General features: G+C 49.6%; 1 protein-coding gene across 3 annotated transcripts in view; it reads right to left on the minus strand.

Annotated features, from left to right (window-relative positions):
* The window catches only part of MSI2 (musashi RNA binding protein 2), a 238,913-nt gene that overhangs the window by 13,257 nt on the left and 202,848 nt on the right, over positions 1-22,808 (minus strand). For 2 of the 3 annotated variants that reach the window (XM_054394139.1, XM_054394138.1), the window contains exon 11: positions 8,965-9,027. In XM_054394139.1, the coding sequence (XP_054250114.1) occupies positions 8,965-9,027 (63 nt within the window). Of the gene's footprint in view, positions 1-8,964; positions 9,028-22,695; positions 22,737-22,808 lie in introns of those variants that run through there. The other variant, XM_054394140.1, reaches the window with a different exon arrangement.

Raw genomic sequence — 22,808 nt, forward strand, 5'->3', positions numbered from 1 at the left:
GCATTCTCTGGCAACTAATAACCCACCACGCTCCTCAAGCTACACCAGAGCCAGATGCAGGCTAACATCTGCTGCAAGGAAAAACTCCACTGCTGCTCTTTCAGTTTTCTATTTCAGAAAGGAGAGAGAGAGAGAAGTAACTGTAATTATGTATTTACTTTTAAAGCTTTTTGGGGGAGAGAATCAGCATGAAAATACTCACAACAGTTAGTACCTCAGTAAAAGGTGTCCCATTTAGTGCCTGTTCCACTAATGGGTAACAGCATGCGAGCGCTGCCAGCCTGAGCTGTCCCTCAGCTCAGTGAGGGCTGAACACCGTTGGCGATTAAAATGCATGAGAAGTGCTCAAGTATCTCACTGCCCTGGAGAGCTCCTGCTGAAGCCCCATTTCAAACCTCACCATGCCTTGTCTGCAGCGTGTGCAGAACAAAGTCTAATTACAACGGCCAAGAGCTCCGGCCCTGTGCTGCCACTGGGAGAAAGGAAATCAAACACCAATAATTGGCTGTTTCATGGCTTTCATACAAATTGTTTCAGTTGGAAAAGGCCTCTAAGATCATCCAGTCCAACCAGCAACCCAACACCACCACAGCCACCAAACCATGGCCACACATTTCTTGAACACCTCCAGGATGGGGACTCCACCACCTCCCTGGGCAGCCTGTGCCAATCCCTGACCATTCTGCCAGCAAAGAAATTTTCCTCATCTCCAACCTAACCCTGCCCTGGCACAATTCCAGGCCATTTCTTCTCCTTCTATCACGTGAGACTAGGAAGAAGAGACAAACACTCACCTGGCTCCAACCTCCTTTCAGGGAGCTGTAGAGAGCAATGAGGTCTCCTCTCAGCCTCCAGGTCCCTCAGTTGATCCTCCCCAGCCCCTTCCCCAGCTTTGTTACCCTTCTCTGGAGCTGCTCCAGCCTCTCCACGTTCTTTGTAAGGGCTTTGTGGGGCTGATGGAGCAGGGCTGCCTGGTGAGCTCCTGTGTCCCAGCATGCTGGTCCTTGTAGCAGCAGCAGCAACAGAAGCAGCAGCAGCAACAGAAGCAGCAGCAGCTGCACTGTCAGGAGCAGAGCCAGGCCCAGCTCCCAGGCTCTGCCCATTGACAACGACTCTGCTGATTGCAAAGAGCATTAAAAGTTGGCTGCTAAATTCGTTAAGGATTAACTTCCCCTGCACTTAAGTCTGCACTTCAGAGGTGGTCACTAATTGCACTGGAGATGATTTATCAAGTGCAGAGGATTTTCTATTACAAAATTATTGATTACAGCTGATGTGTTTTAACCACAGTGGACTTCAGCCAAGAGCCCTGCAAAACGTTGTGGTCAAGCCCTAACAGCAGCAGCACCAAATGGGTTCAGATCTGCTCAATTCACTACTCAGTGCTGCAGGAAGCTCAGTCCCTCCCAGATAAAAAAAAAAAATCCAACAAGCAGGTTCCTGTAGTAAAATAAGACCAAAAAAACCCACTGTGTAGCCTGCTTCTGGAGAGGGGTCTGCATTAATGGATGAACAAGGTGGGGAACTGACAGCTCCATCCTGGTTAATGATTGGACTCAATGCGCTTAAAGGTCTTTTCCAACCAAAATGATTTTCTCATTTGCACCCTGGACTAGCATGGCACTTCTGGATTAAAGCAGAAGTTACTCTCCTTTTATTTATGATTTTTTTTAATTTGGGGTAATAGTCAGAAAAGATCAGAGGAGTGGAAGAGCTGCCCTGTGAGGAGAGGCTGAGAGCACTGAGGTTATGCAGTCTGGGGAAGAGAAGGCTTAGGGGAGATCTTACTGCATGGACCACTACAGAAAAAGTAGCTGCCACGAAGATGGAGACTCCCATAGAAAAGCCAAGGGGTGATGGGGACAAGTTACTACAGGGGAGATTCCCATTGGACTCCAGAAGAAAATGTTTCCCCATGAGCACAGCCAGACATGGGAATCATCTCCCAAGGGCAGCAGTGGAGTCCCCTGCACTGGGCAGTTTGAAGGCTCAGCTTGCCAGGCTGCTGTGCCAGCTCATCTCAACCACACCATCACCTAGAAAAGTTGGAGCAGAAGGTCCTTGTGTTTCTTCCAACCTGTCATTCTCTGATTCTATGATACAAGGAACTGTAGTGCTCAAAACAGAGAAAGTTTTTGCCAGAAATGAGGCCAACCCCCGCCACCAGTCTCCTCTGGAACCACACCACCCAACCCCTCCTAGCCTCCCCTGAAGCCACACCACCCAACCCCCCCAGCCTCCTCTGGAACCACACCACCCAACCCCGCCAGCCTCCCCTGGAGCCACACCACACTAACCTGAGCTGTTTCCACTACTCAGTGCTCCGTGCAGAGCCCGGTCTCTGGTATTTCTGTTTAACACATGACACCTGTCCTTGTGGCCACCTCTCACCACAGCCCCCCATGGTGCAGGGACCCTCTGCCTCACCCTGCCTGCTGGGCCTCCCCCACCAGTCTCTGCCATGAAGATAAGCAGAAGATAAAGGCTGCTGCAGCTGTTAATTTCGCGCTGCATCGCTGCCAGCCTCTGCCACACAATTACCGGCGCCTCCAGCTGAGTGAGAAATTTCAGCCTGCTTGCTGCTCCCAAGTGGTCCACTTGTTAGGTTCTGTCTTTGAGATTACGTAGCTGAGATTAAACTTTATGGACTTTTTATTATAGAGTGGAACAAAAGAGAGAGAGCAGTTCCATCAGAGCTGCTGTGCCACCGGGGAGTCATCTCAAGGGGCAGTAGAAACCCCAGATTGCTTCATCGCTGGGCTCTCTGCAGCCTTCCTCCTTTACCACAGCTCAGGGCAGCTTCTCTCCCTCCACACATGCAGCCCAACCCTTGTCCCACTTTTTATGGCCTCAATTTGCTAACTCTCTGGGTGCCTAATGACAAGTTTCACTTTTTAGAGCACCTTCTCTAAGTGTAAGACAAGGCCTCCTCAACCCCACACAATTTGTCGCTCTGCTGACTTTTAGATACCCTCCTCCCTTCATCATCCTCCTGGTGCCTTACACAGTGTCCCCCCATCTCCCTGGCAGATTCAGATCCAAAGGGAAAATGATTCCCCTCTTTGCTGCAGGAGTGTTCCAGCAGTGAGGGAAGCAGCCAGGGTGGCTCCCACTGCCTTGTTCAGGCTGGCATGGTGGCAGTGCCCTGCATGTGGCTGTTGGGTTGATTTACTTCGTGTTCTGTCAGAGGTAAGGAGCAGACACAAATCCTTAATTACCTTTGGAAAGCCCATTCTGGGGGTCTTATTTCCCTTGCAGGCGCTCGCTGGAACAAGGGCACTGCAGGCTTGCCTTGGCTGTTGCTCCAGCTCAGCACATCTGCAGTATGGGGACATCTGGGGACTGGGGCAGGAGGGAAGGTGTGACCATGCCAGACAGAAGCTTTGCTACACCCAGCAGGACCTTTTGTGACACACAGCAAAATAAATAAATGAACAAAAGCCTAATTTGGGACCTCAGCCACCCTCTGTAAAATCCACAGCTTCGCAGATTGCATCAGGTTGGAAGGGACCCTCAAAGGCCATCATGGCCAACCTGCTGCCCTCAGCAGGGACACCTCCAACTTGAGCAGGCTGCCCAGAGCCATGTCCAGTCTGATCTTGAATGTCTTCAGGGATGGGGCATCAACCATCTCCCTGGGCAACCTGTCCCAGTGTCTCCCCACCCTCACTGTGCAGAACTTCCTCCTGATGTCTAACCTAAACCTTCCCTTGCTCCAGTTTCAAACCATTGCCCCTTGTCCTGTCACTACAATTCACTGACTGCAGCTTCGCCTGGAGAAGAATTGTAGAAGCTTAGCAAGGAAACCTGAGCACAAGCAGCCCAGACCCTTGCTGGCTCAGTGGCAGTGATGCTGACCTTGCCCCCAACCTCTGATGCTGGTATTTCTGAACAGTTTCACCTCCATTTCCAAAGTTCCCTCATGCTAGGTGACATGGCAATGAGTACAACCCACTGCTAGCTCACACACCCTGCTGCACACCAAGATTTGAGGGTTATGACCTAACCCCAGCTGCTCGGTGTCTCAGGACGGTCTGTAGGAAGCTGCTCCACACAGTGTTAGTCAGGTGCCCAGATGGAGTGATTGGCGTTGGGCACCTCTGGTCTACGACCACCAACGAATGATTCTATGGGCTAGTATGGACAGGTAATAGGCTGATGAAGAAACCATGATTGTAAAATGATTTTAAAGATCTCTTGAGTTCTTTTGAATACCAAATAAAAATCAAGGGAATATCTTTACAGTCAGCAGTTTGATTCCTAGGGGATTTAATTTGCGATCGAAAAAGCAAGGTGGGCAAATTTCCCACGGAGGTAAGAGCACGTGCGGGTTCTTGGGCAGAGGGTGTAGGCTGCCTACAGCCAGCTTCAATTTGAACTTCCAGAGAGTGGGATTTAACTATGGATCCAAGCCATCAGCCAGCAGCTCTCTGCTGCACTGACAGCCCTACGCCTTCAATCGGACCAAGGCTATGCTTTGGAACTGCCACGCTAGGTCACGTTGATGATGCCTGTAATATCAACTCGACAATGCATGTTCTACAACTACATCTACTGCTACCAGGACGACTACTACAGTGCATGCATTTAGTTCAGTCCCACAGATACATACACTCTAAGAACAGGCAAGGGGAGATGTGAAATGTTTTAACGGGACGACAGGTGTTTCAGGGTTTTTTTTGTTGTTGTTGTTGTTTTTTAAGTAAGGGGAAAATAATAATTAAAAAAAATTAAAAAAATCAAAAGAAAGAAAGTGTACAAAAAAATATAGAGACATTTCTCAAAGAGTTGGTATGAGTCGTTTCTTGAACCGTTTCATCCGAACAAGCAAAAAACATGCAACCAGCTGCTACTAACAAGAAGCTGGACACTGAGAGAGGATTAATAGGTGTGGACAAACCTTCCCGCTGAGAGCGCTCAGAAGAGTGTTTGAGAGGAGGTGTGCACGTCCGAGTGTAAGAGAGGCCGGAAAGTATGCCTCAGAGACACCCTCTCTCACAGCAGCCCCAACCAAGCAAGAGAGAAAACAACAAAACATAACTGCTCACACTCACCATCAAGGTCAGTAGCTCATGTTATGAGATTCGTTATAGCTGGCAAGTGTAAAGTCCAGTAAGGGGTTGTCGGGGCGCAGGCAGCACTGGCAAGCCGGGACTGGCGCCCAAAATCCGGACGTGCCAGGGGGCTCGGGGCGTTGGGAGTGGTGGTGGGGAGCAGCTCATGGCACTGAGCTGTGCCACTGCCCTGCCCTGCCATGGCGGTGGGCGGTGTGTCCCTGGCAGCCTGCGCTGCCCTCCTGGGACGGGCACAGGGCTCCTCCCAGTGCCCAAAGTGGAAATGAGGAAGGGCTGCAGGTGGCCTCAGGGGTTTTGCCACCTCAGGGGGGAACAGTTGTTGGCAGCAGGTTGGGAGCTGGAAAAACCTTGGACTTGGCAGTGAACCAAGATGGAAGGAATGAAAACCCTCTCCTGGCCAATCTTCCTTGCCTTGCTCTCCTGCCTGATGGATCCCTCCCATGTCAAATGCAAGATAATGTGATATCCCTCCCCGCCCCCCCCGCCCCACATGGTTGTGCTTCAAAAAAAGCATTCACACGACAAAAATGTGCACAGAAAACATGTCAGGTGAGTTCAAAAGAAAGGTGACACTGATAGTGAAGTTGTCTAGGAGGAGCCTGCAGCTTCCAGACTGCTCACAGCTTGCTCGTTTGCTGTGGCTCGGGTCCCAGTTCATTAAAAAAAAATACAAGAATGGGTGAGGTTCTCAAAACCAGCTGAGGGATTCAGCAGCACTGTCCCACCTGCTGTGACGGGACATGGCCAAACCCCTCTCTGCCTGCTGGAGGAACCTCAGCTGGTGTCCTCTCACTGGGCTGTTACTGGGCACCTGAGCTATGAAGAGAAGCATCACAGCTCACCCTGCCGGCACCGCAGCGGCCGAGCTGGACGTGGATTTATGAGAGGCACTGAGCACGAGGGGGAAATGTCCCTTTCTGCCGGTTGTAGGAGAGAGCTGCTGTGACAGACAGAACTTGTTCATCTAGCAAGGTCAAATGGTGACTGTGTCCTCACACACGGCAACAGAAAAAGAAGGGGCGAGGGCAGGGAAGAGGAGGCAGCACAGAAGCAGGACTGGGTGCTGAGCTGGGGAGGGCCCCTTTTGCTGGCCCACAAACATGCAGATTGACTAAGAGGAGGACATTCACCCCATGGAGAAACTGAGGTAATCTGTGCCCACATACCACAGCCCAAGGGGTTGGCACAAAAGGGCCTAGAAGCCCAAGATGCATGCCTGAAAGTGGATGCTCTCCACAGACACTCAGCCCCACCAGTTGGTACTGGCACCCAGGCTGAGCTCCGGTGCCACAGAGCCACCATGCTGGCAGTGGGGCCAGAAAGGTGGGGAAGAGCCAGCAGCATGGGGCTGGAGAGCAGAGGTCAATTGGGAGTGAGTTGGTGGGGCTGGAGCACTGGAGAAGTGACAGCAGTGAGGGGGATGTTTCTGGCAGCCTCTGGGCAAAGCACTCCACAGCAAGTGGAGTAGTGCTGGGATGCACCTCCTTGGGTGTTTTCCAGCTTTTTTTCCATTAACTGGCAGAATGGGACCAGTAAGGGCCAACTGTGCTGTACTCTGTGCTTTTGGATTAGGCACACAGGAAGGAGGGCTGTGCAAATTGCAAAGGAAAAAAAAGAAAACAGAAACCACAAAAAACAACTAAAAAGAAGGAAAAAAACCCAAAACCCAACCCAAACCCCCAGCCACTTTTCTTGCAATGAACAGGGCCCACACACTGCAGTGCAGGATGGGTCAGACCTTACTGCTCCTGAGTACAATTCACTACCATAGCTGATGGAAGTGGCAAACCCAGGATGTCCCTTCCAAACCCTGGCTTTGGATGGAAATGACTCTACAGAACTCACTGCTGCTCCCAGAGCAGGGCTGGCTGCCAGGGGCAGCAGTAACATACTCATCTTCCTCCTTGAGCTCCTGGGGATGGGGGTTGGGGTGTTGGGGGGGTAGGGCCAGTTTTGTTTTGGGGGTTTTGCCAGTTTTGTGCACACAGAGGCAATTTTGAAAGACATTTCCAAACACCATACTGCTCTTTAAACTTGCCAGAAAGGGTGCTGTTAATTTCGAGTTAGATTTAGTTTCGTATTGCAAGTTCAAATAAAAAAAAAAAAAACCAAAAAAAGCCAAACAAACCAAAACAAAAAAGAAACCAAAACCCAAACCAAACCAAACCAGGAAAACCCAATGAAAGGAAAAAACAAATAAAAAGCACTCAAATTAAAGACAAATGATTTTTCAGGCACAGAATTGATCAATGCTCAGTTCAGTTGTAATGGGCACCAAAAGCACTCCAATTAAAAACAAACAAACAAACAACAAAAATAATAAAAAAAAAAATAATCAGGGAAGCAAAGTTAAAATCCAGCCAAACCCTCTGTGCCTTGCTAAGGGGCAACTCACCAGGTCTGTTTGCACGTAAAACAAAACCTGAAGGGCAAAACATGAGGAAGAGGCACAAACAATGAGGTCTGTTTACCTGAAATCATATTGCAAAAAGCAACCTTTTGCCTTTTTCTTTTTTCCTTTTTTGGTTGTTTTTGTTTTGTTTCTCTTAGGGTTCATTTTTTATCCCCCTCCAGGAAGGGGCAGTTGGAGAAGCTGGGAGATGGGGAATCCCCACAACCAGTCTGGCAAGTCACCCCTTAGGCTCTCTCTACATGCCACAAGATGAAACTGGTACAGAGAATCCTTTGTAGCCTGCAAGCAGTGCCAGTTTGCATGGAACGGAGTTCTCCTGGTGTCTTTCTTTGGCCTCCATGGCATCAGGCTCGCACTCACCACACACCTGGGCCCATGCCCTGCTGCTGCCCCCTCAGGCAGTGGTTTGATCAGGACTCTTCATGCCCAGCCTGGGTAACCCACCAGGCACTGCCAGAAAAGCCACTGAGAAACCCCCACTTCAGGACTGTGCCATGAGTGAGCTGGGAGGCTGCTGCCACCGTTATGGCCTCTGCTCCAGTGCTGCCAGCGAGCTGGTGTGATGCCATGCTGGAGGGCACAGGGCTGGTAGCAGCTCTGTCCTGGCTCGACTGGTCCAAGGCGGTGGCAGGGGCTGCCCAGCCACAGCTCCCTGATGGCAGTGCTGAACACTGACTGGCCTGAGCAAAGCCCTGGTTCACCTGATGAGCTGAACTTCAGACCTGAGGCAGTGCTGGCCATGGGCAACCAACAGTTTGTGTATTTATTTATTTATTTATTTATTTATTTCCCTTAAGGGGAAAAAAACATCAAAGCTTTCAGAAGGACAGAAGAAAAGCTTTGACATTTCCCAGGAAAGCAGGCTGGGGTTTGGAGACAGCTAACTGCCTGCCATGCCTTGGTGCCCCTGTGGGAAGAGGACACTGTTCCCATGGGGCCATGTCCCCTGGCCACAGAAGGATCCCATGAAGGCCAACCCTGGTGCTGGGCATGGCAGAGGAGGCGAGAGCGGCTCCGGGCATGGCGCAGAGCACCCAGGGCTGCCGCCGCCACCTCAACCCCACACCAGCTTTCCCTGAGAAGAGAAAGCTTTTGTCCAAAAGCACAAATTAATTCCTTTGGGATGTCCTTTAGAACTCTGAACTGAAACCAAAGAAACAAAGAAACCAACACAAGAAAGTAACAAATAAAGAAACAAATCAGAATCGCTACCCTGGCTCTGGCAGTTCTTATGCCAATCTCCTGCAAGGTGCTCCAGGCCCTGTGGCCTCTGCTTGTAGTTTGGGATTATTTAGGGTTCTTTTTATACCATTTTTCTCCCTCTCTTTTTTTTTTGATAGTTTTGTTTTTCAGGTCCCCAGGATAAGTGTGAGGAAAATCAGAGAAATAATGGAGAGCTGCAGCCATACAGAATACCGACAGAGCTTTTACCTGACCCTGCACTCTGAGGGTTTGCTCTTCCACGGGCCCCCCTACCTGATCCTCTTGCTGCCGCCACAGCTGCCGCTGCTACTGGTCCATAAGCCGCTGCCGGGAAACCTGGCCGTGGAGAAAAGGAGAAGGGTGAAGAAAGCAGCCAGGGGCACGGTGAGTCCCTGCGGCCCCGGGGGCACGGAGCTGCCACAAGTCACCGTCCTGGCTCTCCGTGCCTTCAACAGGCACCGGTTTCAGACGCAGCCAAGCCCTCGCCAGGTGCCCACCACCGGTGGTCTCTGCCAGCACAAAGGTGACCCAAATCCCCTTGGCAGAAGGGAGAGGTGGCAGCGGTGCCGCCCAGGCGCCGGGGCGGGCAGAGCCTGCAGCGCACAGCTTGCATCTCCGTCCCCTCCAACGGCCAGGGCCAGGCCGCCTCACAAAACAAGGAGGGAATTCTCTTCTTTGCTTATTTGCAAGTGACAATAACGTGCTGGTCTACAGACAGAGCAGCAGTGGGAAATATGAGGAGGTCCTCGTGTCGAGATCACAGATTTGCTGGGATCAAGCAGAAAACATTCACTGGGATGTCATTGAAGAAAAAAACAGAAAGAAAGAGAAAAAGCTCTTGAAAGCAAACCAGCTGCAGATCAAGGAAGCTCTAAGACCTGCTACAGGGTGACCCAGCCCTTCCAGATGAATGAAATGCTGCTAGCAAGAGTGCAGACTTAGTTCTTTACTTAATTAACATTCACAAGATCTGCCACAGGCTCTGACTTTAAGTCTGTGGATTTTAAGAGTGTGATGGCAGGATCCAGGTGATCAACAGGAACCCCAAACCCCTTTGCTGCAAATTCAACAAACCCCTTGGGAGGTCTCCAGGGAGCTCTGACTGCTCCTGGTGCTCGGCAAGGCAACCCCAGGGTTAGGCACAACTATGGGACCTGCTCCTTGAGCAGGCTCCAGGGCTTTGATCACAGCTGCTTTGCAATGCTGAAGAACCACAGAACAACAACTGAGGCAACAGCAGAAGAGAAGAGCAAGGCAGAGGAACCAGATCCAGAGACATCAGCAGACTACAAGCCCCACTCACTACCTCTAGTGCTACCACCTCAGCTATGGCTCAGCTGCCAGGGGGAAAGGAGCAGAGAACAGCTAGGCTAGAGTGACTCGAAGCTACTAAAACATCAATTAAAAAAAGACATACTTGCATTTAAATATGGTAATAGGGCTGTGGGGGGAGAAGAAAATAGTATTGGTAAATACATGCAGAGCCGCCCCAGGCTGCAGAGCCCCTGCAGAGCACACAGCAAAGCCTGCTCCTTCATGCTCGTGTGGATCTGTTTGCTCTTAGGGTGGTGATCAACTGCTACCATCTCTGTGGAGTGAGATGCAGGAGAAAGCACATCCAGGCAGGGGAATATTCTAATCAAATACCCCAGTGATCAAATCCCTCTTGCTGGTGATGGAGCCATCCACCCTGGTTGGGGTTTGCTGGTGGCCAGCTGGTGCCAAGGGCTGAGGCTCTGGGGCTTTGTTCTCATGCACAGCCATGCCCAGACCAAGTCCCAGGCCCTCCCACTGTTGGCTAGGAGGGAGCAGAGCTGGCACCATCCCCATTGCCTCTCCTCCTCCACTCCCAACCCATCACAGCACAAGTCCTGAAATCAGTGCCCTCAACATTCGTATGGCACCAGCTGGCCACCAGCAAACCTCTCATTTGGAGGCTCCAGGGGCTCCCTAAACCATCCATTAGGGATCAGAGGAGCTGTGGATTTTCCACAGAATAAAACGTCTCTGCCAAAACAAATCAAATACTTTTCAGATCACCAAGCATCCCTTGAAAACAGCAGAGAAAGCAGGGCTGGGAAGTTTGTTTCTCTTGCTCAGCTGCCAGGGACGCTCAGGAGCTGTTTGAAATGCAGGACAAAAAGTTTTGCCATGCAAAAAGGAGGACGAAATAACAAGGGTGGAGAAGGGACTCCACAGAGGGAGCCTGAACAAAGGCTCAGCCACTGCATGCCAAGGGACAGATGTGTGAAAATTAATCCCTCCACCCTGCAAAGCAAGCTTTTATCCCAGCCCTGAGACAAAAGCTGCTGCCTCACCATGGCACTCCAAGCAGCTCAGGCCTGGTCTGCTGCTCGCACTGTGCCTGGGCAGGGCGGCGCTGTCCTGGCTGCAGGGACTTGTTGGCACAGCTGGCACAAACCTGCTTGCCAAGACAGGCTCATAGGCTGGCTCCATCACTGGAGGATCCCTAAATCAATCCAACGCTCTGAAAGGAATCGATGCCCCAGGCTGAACTGACATTTGCCAGGCACTGCATCCATCTGTTTGCTCAGCTGAGAGCAAATGTCCCTGGTCCCCATGCCGCTGGGCATGTTAATGCCAGGCGATGCCCCATCACTGACCCAAATTCTGCTCTCAGCTGGTGCTGGCCCTGCGTCACAGATGGAACAAAACGAGGCACAAAGAAGTGAAATGACTTGAGAAAGACATCTGCAGACTGCCAAGGGTGCAGGTGGGCTCCCTCGCAGGCTCTGCTCTCAAGCTCTCACCACTAATCTCTCTAATTCCCCTCCTTCCAACCCTCTCACACTTTGGTCACACTGCCTTGTTCCCTCCCATTGTTTACAAACTTGTACACCAGTGAAGGCTTCAAAAAGCAGCCCTGCAGTGACAGGACAATTAATACTGAACCTGCTTTGTGTACTGCAAGACACTCCAGCCTCCACCACCCTTCTGCCTCTGCTGCCACATCCTGTCATTAAAGTCGTAGAGCTGAGCTATCTGCGGCTCCTCAGGGTAGAGGAAAGCATTCACAGGTGCTGCTGCTGGCTTCCAGAAGGAACTTGCTTGTTCACAGAGCTTCTTGCTGGTCCCCCAGACCACAGTGATGCTCTGGAGAGGCTTCCACCTCCCCTGTCAGTAGGGTGTGAAATGGCAAAATGCAGCCACTGAGCCCTAGCATCATCTTCCTGGGTGCTTATCCCCAAGCAGCAGCAGAGGCAGATGTGATCCATCACATCCCTGGCACAGGGCACTGGGGACACCTCTGAGGGCTGGAGCACAGGGCAAGGAGAAGCACTGGGCAGCCAAGCCCAGTGTGTGACATGGCAGCACCACTGGTTCCCCTTGGCAATGCCTGGGAACACAGCAGGAGGCACAGCAGTGGCTTTGGGGATGCAGGAGTGCTGGGTGTGGGGGGCCACACAGGGCTGTGGGGCATCAGCAGCTCTCTGCAGCACCTCAAGGGGAGCACTGGCTGCTGTGTGCTCTGGATCCTACCACGGGACAGGCAGGGAGTGCAGCCCAGAGCCAGCCCAGCTCCCTTCCAGCCCTCTGAAGTCATCTGGAAAATCAAAAGAGGTGGAGAGAGAGAGCAAATTCCTTCCTGGTGTCTGAGGAGCTCTGATCCCCGCTGAAATGCTGCCTGTCCCTCCTCGTGTACCTGCTGCTGGCAGCTGCCTGGAGAAAGCCAGACAGCAAAGCTGTTCCAGAGGAGCAAAGAGCCCACTTCAGGCACTGCAATTAGAAGGGATTTTACTCTAAATGTTTTGCAAAGGGCTCCCACACTGGCCAGGAAAGCCCTGAGGATTCACAGCAATTTCATGCTCTCTTATTGCTCCTAAGGAGCTCAAGCCAGTGCTTGGAGTTCAATTTTTCACAGACACATTACTCTGCTTTCTGCATCAATAGTTTCACTTTAAGCACAGCCCCAGCCTCCTACCAGAGGAGGTGGACACCTCTGGTTTCAAATCCCCTGCCCTACGGTCACAGACTCAGGCAGTGGCTGGCTGCAGGCAGCTGCCTTCTCCAAGGCACAAAGAAGTTTGGGAGCAGGGGGGATGGAGGGCTGGCACGTGCCCAGGGCTGGATTTGGGCAGGCAATGTCCACCCTGCTGCCTCTCACTTGGCATCACCGAGCAGAGAACTCAGAGAGCCCAGGATTTAGTGGAGCTTCCAGGGGCTTTGTGAACAAATCTGGCAAGAGCTGCACTGCTGAGCAGGGAGAGGCCTTATGGGGACTGGAGAGGCTCAAAGGCTCCCAGCAAAGGGCATGCCCCCTGCACAGGTCTTTGTCCCACTCCATCTCCTTCTCTGCTGGGATCATTCCCTTCTCAACTCACCAAATTCTCCTTTACCCCAGCCTGAGCAATGAGGAGTGAGTGAGAAGCACAAGACCCATTTCACAGCCCTCTCCTCCCTTGCATGCATCCCTGGTTAATCTCGGGGGAACCACAGACTCCCTTAGACCTGCTCTGCTCTGTCAGCACTTGGAGACCCTGAGCACCTTGTGTCCCCAAAGGACACAGGACTCTGCCCTCTGCAAACAGCCAGACAACAGGAACAGAACCAAAAACAAATCACAAAGATCAGGAAATTAGTTCTGACATCCAAAAGTGTCACACTGAGACTTTTCTCTGCTTCTAGCAGCTGAAGCACTTGGGGCACAGCAGGTCCTGTGTTCAGACTTCAGCAGCAAGCACAGGGATTTACTGGAGGAATAAAACCAGAAGCTGAGATGCTCAAATCATCACCTGACTCCAGCACAGGACTTCAGCAAATCTCCCACATTATGGGACATGGATGAGGAATGAAATAGAAGCCTCACCAGGTCACCATGTCTCAGCCTCACCAGGTCACCCCAGCTCAGCCTCACCACGTCACCATGTCTCAGCCTCACCAGGTCACCCCAGCTCAGCCTCACCAGATCACCATGTCTCAGCCTCACCAGTCACCTCAGCTCAGTGTGGGGTGATGTGGGGGGCCCTGCACACAGGGGGGATGGAGCTCTGCAGCCTCATCCCCCCAAAGGCTTTGCCTCTTGTGCCGATGGTGCTCCCAGCGCTGTGCCGCACACCAGCCCCTGAGGAGCTTCACTTGATCTCTCAGGAAAAAAAAGGTGCCAAAGCTGTAATACCACATCATCATCAGGTTGAATGGGAAAAGGAGAGGGGGAAACTGATCTCCTCTTTTCAAACAGCGTTAGCAGCAGCTTTGATCAGCACAGGGAAGCCTGGCAAGGCTCACAGCTGTCATTTCAAATGGGTTCTCGCTTGCATTATTCTTTCCATTAGGCAGCATTAGGCTCTTTGTAGGATCTTTAGGCTTCATTTCAAAAGTATCAGAGACTCAAAGCCATGAAGCAGCAGAGCTCACTAGCTTCTCTGGGTTGGGTTTTTTTTTGTGAAGGCAGGCAGGCGTGGGTCCAATTTACTGGACAAAAATGTAGTCTTTAATGGAGAGCACACACAAGGGGAAAGCTCCATCCCCAAACAATCTCTTTATGTTTAAAACCTTCATCTTTCAGCCTTTCTGTCTCAGACTCCCCCTCCCTCTCCAAAAGGAAACAAGAATGAGAAAGGAAAAAAATCCCTGATGCTATTTCAAGCTTTCAGGCCACAACTAAATGCTCAATATTTAGAGGACTGACAGCCAGAAAACCACATTTTACCTGGGGCTGATGAGAGACTGAGATCCCACCAGGTCATTCACCACTTGGCTTAGTAGCAATTAACTCTTTGGGGCTTGATTGCTCTAATGAAGTTCTCCCAAAGCCCACAGGAAGCAAACATGGAGGTAGCTATAAGCCCTGCTCAAAGTGTCTCTTGAAATTAAGTCTTTCCCACCACTGGGATGGCTTTAAAGAAGTGGGATAGCTCCAGACATAGACTCAGAGAATTGTTTGGGTTGGAGAAGACCTCTAAGGTCATTGAGTCCAACCCTCAGCCCAACTCCACCATGGCCACTAAACCATGTCCCCAAGTGCCATGGCCACAGGTTTCTTGAACACCTCCTGGGATGGGGACTCCACCACCTCCCTGGGCAGCCCGTGCCAATTCCTGACCACTTTACTGCAAATAAATACTTCCTGATCTCCAACCCAACCCTCCCCCGGCACAATCTCAGGCCATTTCCTCTCCTTCTATCACCTGATACTTGGAACACCCCCTGAAAGGCATTTGGAGCCAGGTGGGAGCTACTGTGACCATGCCTCACAGTGTACCAGCAACCAGAAGGGACCAAGCAAGGTGCAGGGCAGCTCCCCACAGACACAGAGAATTTCTTTCCTAAGCTTTTGATCAATTCTATTGAGCTGACTCAGAGCCCTCCTCTTGTGGCAGCCACATTAAGTGCCTCCCTTTGTCTTTCTACACCGAGTTCCATCAAGCTTATTAAAATCTATTTCACCAGCTCAGGAAATTAGAGAACTTCAGCTCGAGCCCATCATGCATGATGGAAGCTCATTAAGCAGAGGCAGAGGCTTCTGCTGCTTCAGGTGGAGGGTGAGTGGCAGAGCCCTGGTGCAGTTCTCCATGTCATCCCCCCCATCCCCCTGCTGGCTGCCTGTCTGCAGATGGATCTGAGACTGAACAAATATTTCTGCTCTGGAATTTCAACAGAACAATAAAGCCCCAAATATAGTTAATTTAAAACTTGGCACTTCCACTTTATGGACAATAAACGACCCATTTTTCAGCTGTTTACCACTCTCAGGCCACGGGTTTTCAAATGAGAATGATGCACTTTTGCCCAGTAATTACTTTATCCATCAGTGTGACAAAGCCTTGTTTGTCTCCAAATTATCACCCTGCCTCCTTTCAAGTGCAATAAGCCTTCTGCAGCTATCTCCCTGTGCAGAGAGATGGGGAACTTCTCAAAGGCAAAGAAAACTTTGTTCAACCCTCCCCCCTCCACCCCCCCATACCAAAAGCAGAAGCTGGCAAGCTGGCAGCTGACTGACTCTATTTACTCTGCTTAAAAACTGCTCCTTGTTCTACAGGGGCTGCAAGGCACCTGCTGTACCTCACAGATCACAGAAGCATGGAATGGGCTGGGTTGGAAGGGACCTTAAAGCTCATCCAGTTCCAGCCCCCTGGCCATAGGCAGGGACATCTCCACCAGCCCACGTTGCTCAAGGCCTCATTCAATGTGGCCTTGAAAACCTCCAGGAGTAGGTATCCACAGCCTCCCCGGGCAACCTGTGCCACTGTCTCCCCACCCTTACTCTATAAAGAATTTCTTCCTAATCTTCCTAATGTCTGGGAACTGGCTGCCCCTGAGCTACCAGGAGGTTCAGGCTCTGCATTTCAGTCCCCTGCTGCTGAATGCATGAGGGCAGGCTGGAGGGAGCTGCACTATGGTGCTGACAAAGCTCAGCACAGTGGCACTGATCTGCTTTGAGCCTCATTTCTGCTGCTTGCAGGGTAGAAAAATGAACTATTTGCTTAAATTGCTTGCTTCAATTTTTATGAATGATCTAAACTAGCTGGGGAAGTATTATTAAAAACAGCTCCTTGAGGATGAACAAAGAACTCATGTCTGGAGGCTCAAGCTGGAAAAATTCAATGCAGACAAGAGGCAGCTATGTAAAAGAGAAGACAATCAGAGAAGAAGGTTATCAGAGGGCAACAACCCCTCTGAATCACAGCTGGAGTGAAAGCCTCTTGCCAAGAGGTGCCTCAGCTTACCAAGTGCCACAGCTGGTGCTGGCTGTGGTGGGGAACTTCCCAAGGCCACTGGGTGCTGCATAATCCACGTTACCAGAGAAGAGAGTTGTGATGCTGAGCCCAAAAACCTGCAGCGACCACATCTTACCTCTTGTGGGCAAGGGAGGGCTTGGAAGCTGCTGACTGATCAGCTTGGAAACACTAAATGTGACTGAAAAGCATTCCCATGTTCATGTTTCTGTGCTTTAAGGAGACTGAGCTCTTTTTCTTCACAGCTCTCAGCTCCACAGTCTGAACACCTCCAGAGCTCAGAATGGTATTTACAGAGGCATCAGGCATGAAGCAGGCTGCCTGTCCTGCTCCAGCTAACTCAGGCATGGAGAACTCCTTACAGCACAACCAGCACTGCCAGGCCACCTTCGTCCTTCTATAGAGTTATCCAAGTTTGCCTCCATCCACGTGTTTGTGTTCTGCCTCTTTCACTCCTGTCAGTCACCATCCTCCTCACACCACCCAGCTGTGGCAGAGGTGACCTGTTCACTGCAGAACCCAGCACCCATGAGCTCCACCATGAAATGCAGAGCTCCTCAGGCTTGTACATTTGTTTTTTCCCCCCCTTTTCTCTCCTCCTTGTCCCTTTACCATCGCTCACTTTCAGAGCAATGACCCTGAAGTGTTCAAGTCTCTCCCCAGCTCCACGCATGGCTCAGGGAGCAGTCGAGAAGAGGACAATCAGCACTGCAGTTCAAGATGTTCTTACTGCTCAAGCAGTTATTGAAGGTATCAGTAGAGAACAACATAATGAAGGATCTGGGCAGTTTTGATCCTTTGCCAGGCACCTGGGGACAGCCTCACCTGCACAGAGGTGATGGGGCAGAAGGGGGTCAGGCAGCATTTTTACTGACAGCACTCTGCTGCCTTTGAAATTGGGAGCTGAGCCACTGACTCAGAGCAGTAACTTATCTCTGGAGAGCCTCACCTCCAATTTAATATCCAGGATAATATTTTAAGGGGTGGGGGAAACAGAAGGTGAAAAAGGAATTTTATGCAGTTCTCTACAACATTAAAATTGCAACTCAGAACAACCACATCCAAGAAGCAAAGGTGATGCAGCTCTGCTCACGCTCAGGGAACAGCTCTGGGTACCATTTTTTCCCTGTGACAAAACAAAAGCTGCTGCCATCGAAGCAGAACTTGCAGGAGGACCTGCTGGCTGGAAATGGCTTTGTTAGATTAGAATCAGAGAATGGTAGGGGTTGAAAGGGACCTCAGAGGTCATCTGCCCAACCCCACTGTTTATCCAGATGAGGTTGCCCAGGATCACAATGTTCAAGTGGGTTTTGAAAGTCTCCAGAGAAGGAGACTCCACAACCTCTCTGGGCAGCCTGCTTCAGGGCTCTGTCCCCCTCAAAGTAAAGAAATTTCTCCTTAAGTTCAAGTGAAACCTCCTGTGCTCTCGTTTGTTCCTGTTGCCCTTCATCTTATCACTGGCCACCACTGAGGAGAGCCCAGCCCCATCCTCATGACTTCCACCCTTTAGCCATTGATCATCACTGAGAAGGTCCCCTCTCAGTCTTTTTTCTGGGCTAAAGACCCCCAGGCCTCCTAGCCTCTCAATATTAAACAGTGATTTCTCAGTTTGCTGCCCACAGCTCCAGCTGCTCCTCACTCCAGGGGTGCACCTGCAATGTGAATGGTCCTCCACCAGCATAAAAAACTCCCAAATGGTAACTTTACAACAGGTCCAGTCTATAATCCTCATTTCCTCTGATGGAAGCTGAAATGGAGAGGTTGGAGCAGTGAGTAAGGTGGTGGCAGCAGCTCTCCATGCTCTGTATAAAGCATTTTGTGCCATGCAGATGCAGTGATGTGCTCTAGGTGACAAAAGGCATGCAGCAAAGGGCTGATCACAGGTTTTAAGCAGTTAAGAAAAGGTTAGACAAAGGAATGAGAAACATTTCCAGCTTCACCCCATATCTCTTACTGTCACAAGGCTTCACTAACTGAGCAGAACATTTTAAACCTGGTTTGGATTTCCTCCTGCTCTGCAGCTGCCAGTGATTCCTCCTCCCTGCTTCACCTTAAGCTTGATCATTAAAGTAGCATGAGCAGACTTCTCCCCACTGCTAAACATTCTTCAAGTCTTAGACTTGTGCAGCAGTGCTCCAAAAGGGTGCTTGGCAGAGCTGCCTCTTATTTCACACTGACTTCATTCTGGTAAATAAGCCAACTGTAGGCAGCACCTCCACTCTAGGATGGACTTTGCATCACCAGAGTAGAGAGAGTGTCCATGGGCTGGGGTTTGTTGAAGCACTACATACATCACAGCGGGAGCCAGACCTTGGCTGGTATCAGCTGGCAGAATTTCAGCCAAGTCCTCTCTGGGGAGTTGGTTTAGGCTCCTTCTCATGAGCAGAGCCAAGCCCCAGACCATGCCAGACCACACAGCATGGCGAAGCTGCACCTCCTGAGCGTGGTCCTTGCTTTGTGCCACCACACCTCAGTACAGGGCAGACACTCAGCACGTTGAAGCTACAAGAGACCTCTTTTCCTCCCACTCTGCTGCACCTCCCTGAGGTTACAAACCCAGAGTGAGAGCTGCAGCAGCAACACAACCTGCAGCAGCAACACAACCTACAGCTTCCCTCGCAGTGCTGGGTGTGCTCAGAAGCAGACACAGGACCTGCCTCACCTCATCTCACCTCCTTCTCTCAGAAGCTGCAAACAAGCCTTAAGCACATCATTATTCTGATAATTACCCTTGTCTTTGGCACCAGCTCCTTCTCCTGACCCAGAAAATAACCATTTAGACCTCCCAGGCAAGCAGCACAAATAACTTGTACACAAGAACACATCCCTGCCCAGCACTGATGGACAACGAGAGAGCAATTAGTGACTGGCATCAGGATAGAAACAAAACCAAGCTCTGTAGATCAACAGGAACCAGTCTGAAATGCTCCCCTAACAATGAAATACATCACTGTGGACTCTGAACTGGTCTTGCTTTGCACTTTCCCAGCACCAGGCACTGCAGGAGTGTGACCCAAGGCTGGGCTTTGCAGCCTGTGCAGCACCATGAGTAAGCAAAGTGCATCTCCCTGAGCCCTGGAAAGTTTGTCAAAATATTTGTTCTCCCCACCTCTCCCCAAACAGAGGCTTTAATAAGCTTTGACAAACACACAAGCAAGCAAACAAACCCTTAATTAAAACAAAAAATATTAGAATTCCTGAGCTGAAGGCTTCTGAGCAAGTCTGCCAATCCCCAAACATCCAGGTTATGATGGGAGAGAGTAGAGTTGAGACAGACACAATGCTCAGCCTGCAGGCATGGCCAGCAAGACTCATCCCAGCACAGGCTCTGCAGCATCAGCTGCACCCCAGGGCCTCCTCACTGGCCTCATTTCCCTTCCCACTTCCAAACAGCAGAGACTGGTTCCTGGAGAGTTTGCAGAGAGGGTTCCTAAAAACACTCCTGGGCTGGATGCTCAAACGCACCATGGTGGCTGGCATGGGCTGCACTGACCACAGTGGTGGCAGCTCAGCCTGCTGGGAATGCTGCCTGGATGCCCTCCTCTCCCCCCAGCTGCAAGGGCACTGCTGCCTCTTTGCTTAGGAGGTGAATTTTTGCTGAGAGCACAGCTGGCAGGTAGCCATTCACCTGCAGACCCTTCCAACACCAGTGCAGAGAATCACAGAATCATTGAGGTTGGAAAAGACCTTAAAGATCATGGAGTCCAACTGCTGACCCAGCACTGCCATGTCCACCACTGAACCATGTCCCTAAGTGCCACATCCACACTTTTTCTTTTACCTCCAGGCATGGTGACTCCACCACTTCCCTGGGCAGCCTGTGCCAGCAAAGGGCCTGGCAACCCTTTTGGTGAAGAAATTTTTCCTAGTCACAGAATCATAGAATTGTTTTAGTTGGAAAAGGCCTCTAAGAGCATCCAGTCCAAGCACTGACTGAACACCACCATGGCCACCAGACCACAGCCCCAAGTGCCATGGCCACAGGTTTCAGGAACACCTCCAGGACTCCACCACCTTCCTGGGCAGCCTGTGCCAATCCCTGACCACTCCTGCAGCAAAGAAATGTCCAACCTAAACCTCCCCAGGCACAACTTGGAGCTATTTCCTCTTGTCCTACCTCTCATTATTGGGTTAGAAGAGATGATATCAGACACTCTGAGAGAGGGTTGTTTTATTCCTTTATTAGGTTGTCATTGGTACTGGTTATTTGGGGCTTCCAAACCAAAAAAAAAAAAAAGATTAGAACTGGCAAGCTAAGAGAGCAGCAACACAGCAGATCCTTTGTAAACAATTTATTATTTTCTACCTCAGGTACTTACAGAAAAAAAAAAACCAAAACCAAACAAACGAGTCATTAAAAGGAGAGAAAAAAGGGGAAAATAATAATATAAAAAGAAAGAAAAAGAATAAAAAAGAAAAAAAGAAAAAAAAAGAAAAACAACAAAAGTAAGAAAAACTTAAAATAATTAAAAATAAAAATAAAGAAAAAATAAAAAAGGAAAAAAGAAAAATAATACAGAAAAATAAAAAAGAAAAAATGAAGGAAAATAATAAGGAAAAAAGAAAAATAATGGAAAAGAAAAATAATAAAGAAAAATAAAGATGAAAACATTAAAAAGAAAATAATAAAAGAAAAATAAAAGAAATGTAATAAAAGAGAAATAATTAAATAAAAAAGAAAAATAATAAAAAGAAAAATAATAAAGAAAAATAATAAAAATTAAAACATTAAAAAGAAAATAATAAAAGGAAAGAAAAAGTAATAAAAGAGAAATAAATAAAAAAGAAAAATAATAAAAATAAAAAAGAAAAATAATAAAAAGGGGAAATAATTAAAAAAGAAAAATACAACAATAAAAAAAGCAAAGCACAGGTGGACTATTTACAAAAAATGAGAAAATTGACAACAGCTGAAATGTTTGCAGCAAACCATGCAGACCAAGACAAGTTTCACAAAAGCAAAGCAATTCATAGCAAAAAAAACCCCAAACCACCTCCAAACCACCCCCAAAATGAAATCCTAGGAAAGCCATACAGATTAAAAAGAAATAAAATTTAAAAAAATAATAATAATAAAAAAAAGAAGCTGTTGCCTGCAGAGCAAAAGTGAACCCAAAGCAAAGCAAAAGCAAAGTGCCCAAAGGATTCCATCCAGCATCTGTCATGAGGTGAATTCAGCCGCGGGCGCCCAGCCTGGGGCAGCAACGCTTCCAGCAGTGCATTAACCAACATTGCAATGCATCAGCACAGTGCTCCTGCAGCATGCACTTCACTTCTCACAAACTTACCAAACGGGGAGAAAGGCTTCAAGGAGAGCCCCAGAATTTCACCCCAGGCCTGGCTGCTGCCCAGACATCCCCGGCCTGGGCTCCTTACCCACAGAGCCAAGGGCCAGCGGCGTTAGCGCAGGGGCCTGCAGCTCTGGCCCAGAGGTTTGCAGCTCTTCTGCTGCTCGGGTGCGGGTTAAGAGGCGTGGTGCAGCTGAAGCTAGCAGGGCAATGCTCAGAACTCTTGCCAAAATTTGAGTTACTGGCCCACGATTTGCAAGCAGAGTCTGGAAGGAGAAGCAGCTGCAGGGAGGATGCGAGAGTGTGGGCGGCTGCTGGGCCAGCAGGGGTTAGTGTGGCAGCTGGGGCAGGAGACTCTGAGCCTTTGCTCTGGGGGCTTCCAGCCATGGTCCTTGCCAGCATGACAGCAGTTCCAGGAAGAGCCACGAGCAGAACAGGAGGAAACAGGTGTGGGGAACACAAGGAAATGTGTGGGTCTGCTACAGCCCCTGGGTCACACCTGTGGACACGTCTGGAGTAATTAACCCCTGTGATGCTAATGAGCCTGGTGCCAGGAGGTGCTGGTCTCACTCCAGCCTAGTTTTGAATTGTGCTACTTGATGTCTCTACATCCAAAAGCCACCTGCAAGCCCCAAGGATGGTTTTTGACTCCCTTGATTAAGAAGTTTGTGAGAAGTCATGCCTTGGTAACACCCCTAAACACCAGTTACATTCCACGTGGGCATTAAAAACTCATAACAAAGCAGAGGTAAAAAAACCCAAAACAACACAACAAAAATAAAGTTAAATTAAAAAAATTAAAAATATTAAAAAGCAAACTCAAAGCAGTGAGGATATGGAGCCTTTAAAGGGAAAAAAAAAAAAATCAAAAGTCCATTCAATCAAACCAGGCAGTAAGAGCAGCAAGTTTTCAGTGGACACTGATATTAACCACGGACCACCCAGGCTTTGTCTGTCTGTCTGTCTCTCTCATTAGCACTGTAGTAAACCCAGATTAATTTGTTATGCATCTTTAAGAACTAGTTGATAAAAATTATGTCTTGTGAAATCGGCAAATAGTCTGCAAAGTGAAATAAGAACAGAAATTAATAGATTAAACTGAAAAGATAAGCCCCAGAAATTAAAAAAAAAA

This window comes from Indicator indicator, chromosome 30 (assembly GCF_027791375.1).
Source record: "Indicator indicator isolate 239-I01 chromosome 30, UM_Iind_1.1, whole genome shotgun sequence".
Taxonomy (NCBI): Eukaryota; Metazoa; Chordata; class Aves; order Piciformes; family Indicatoridae; genus Indicator; species Indicator indicator.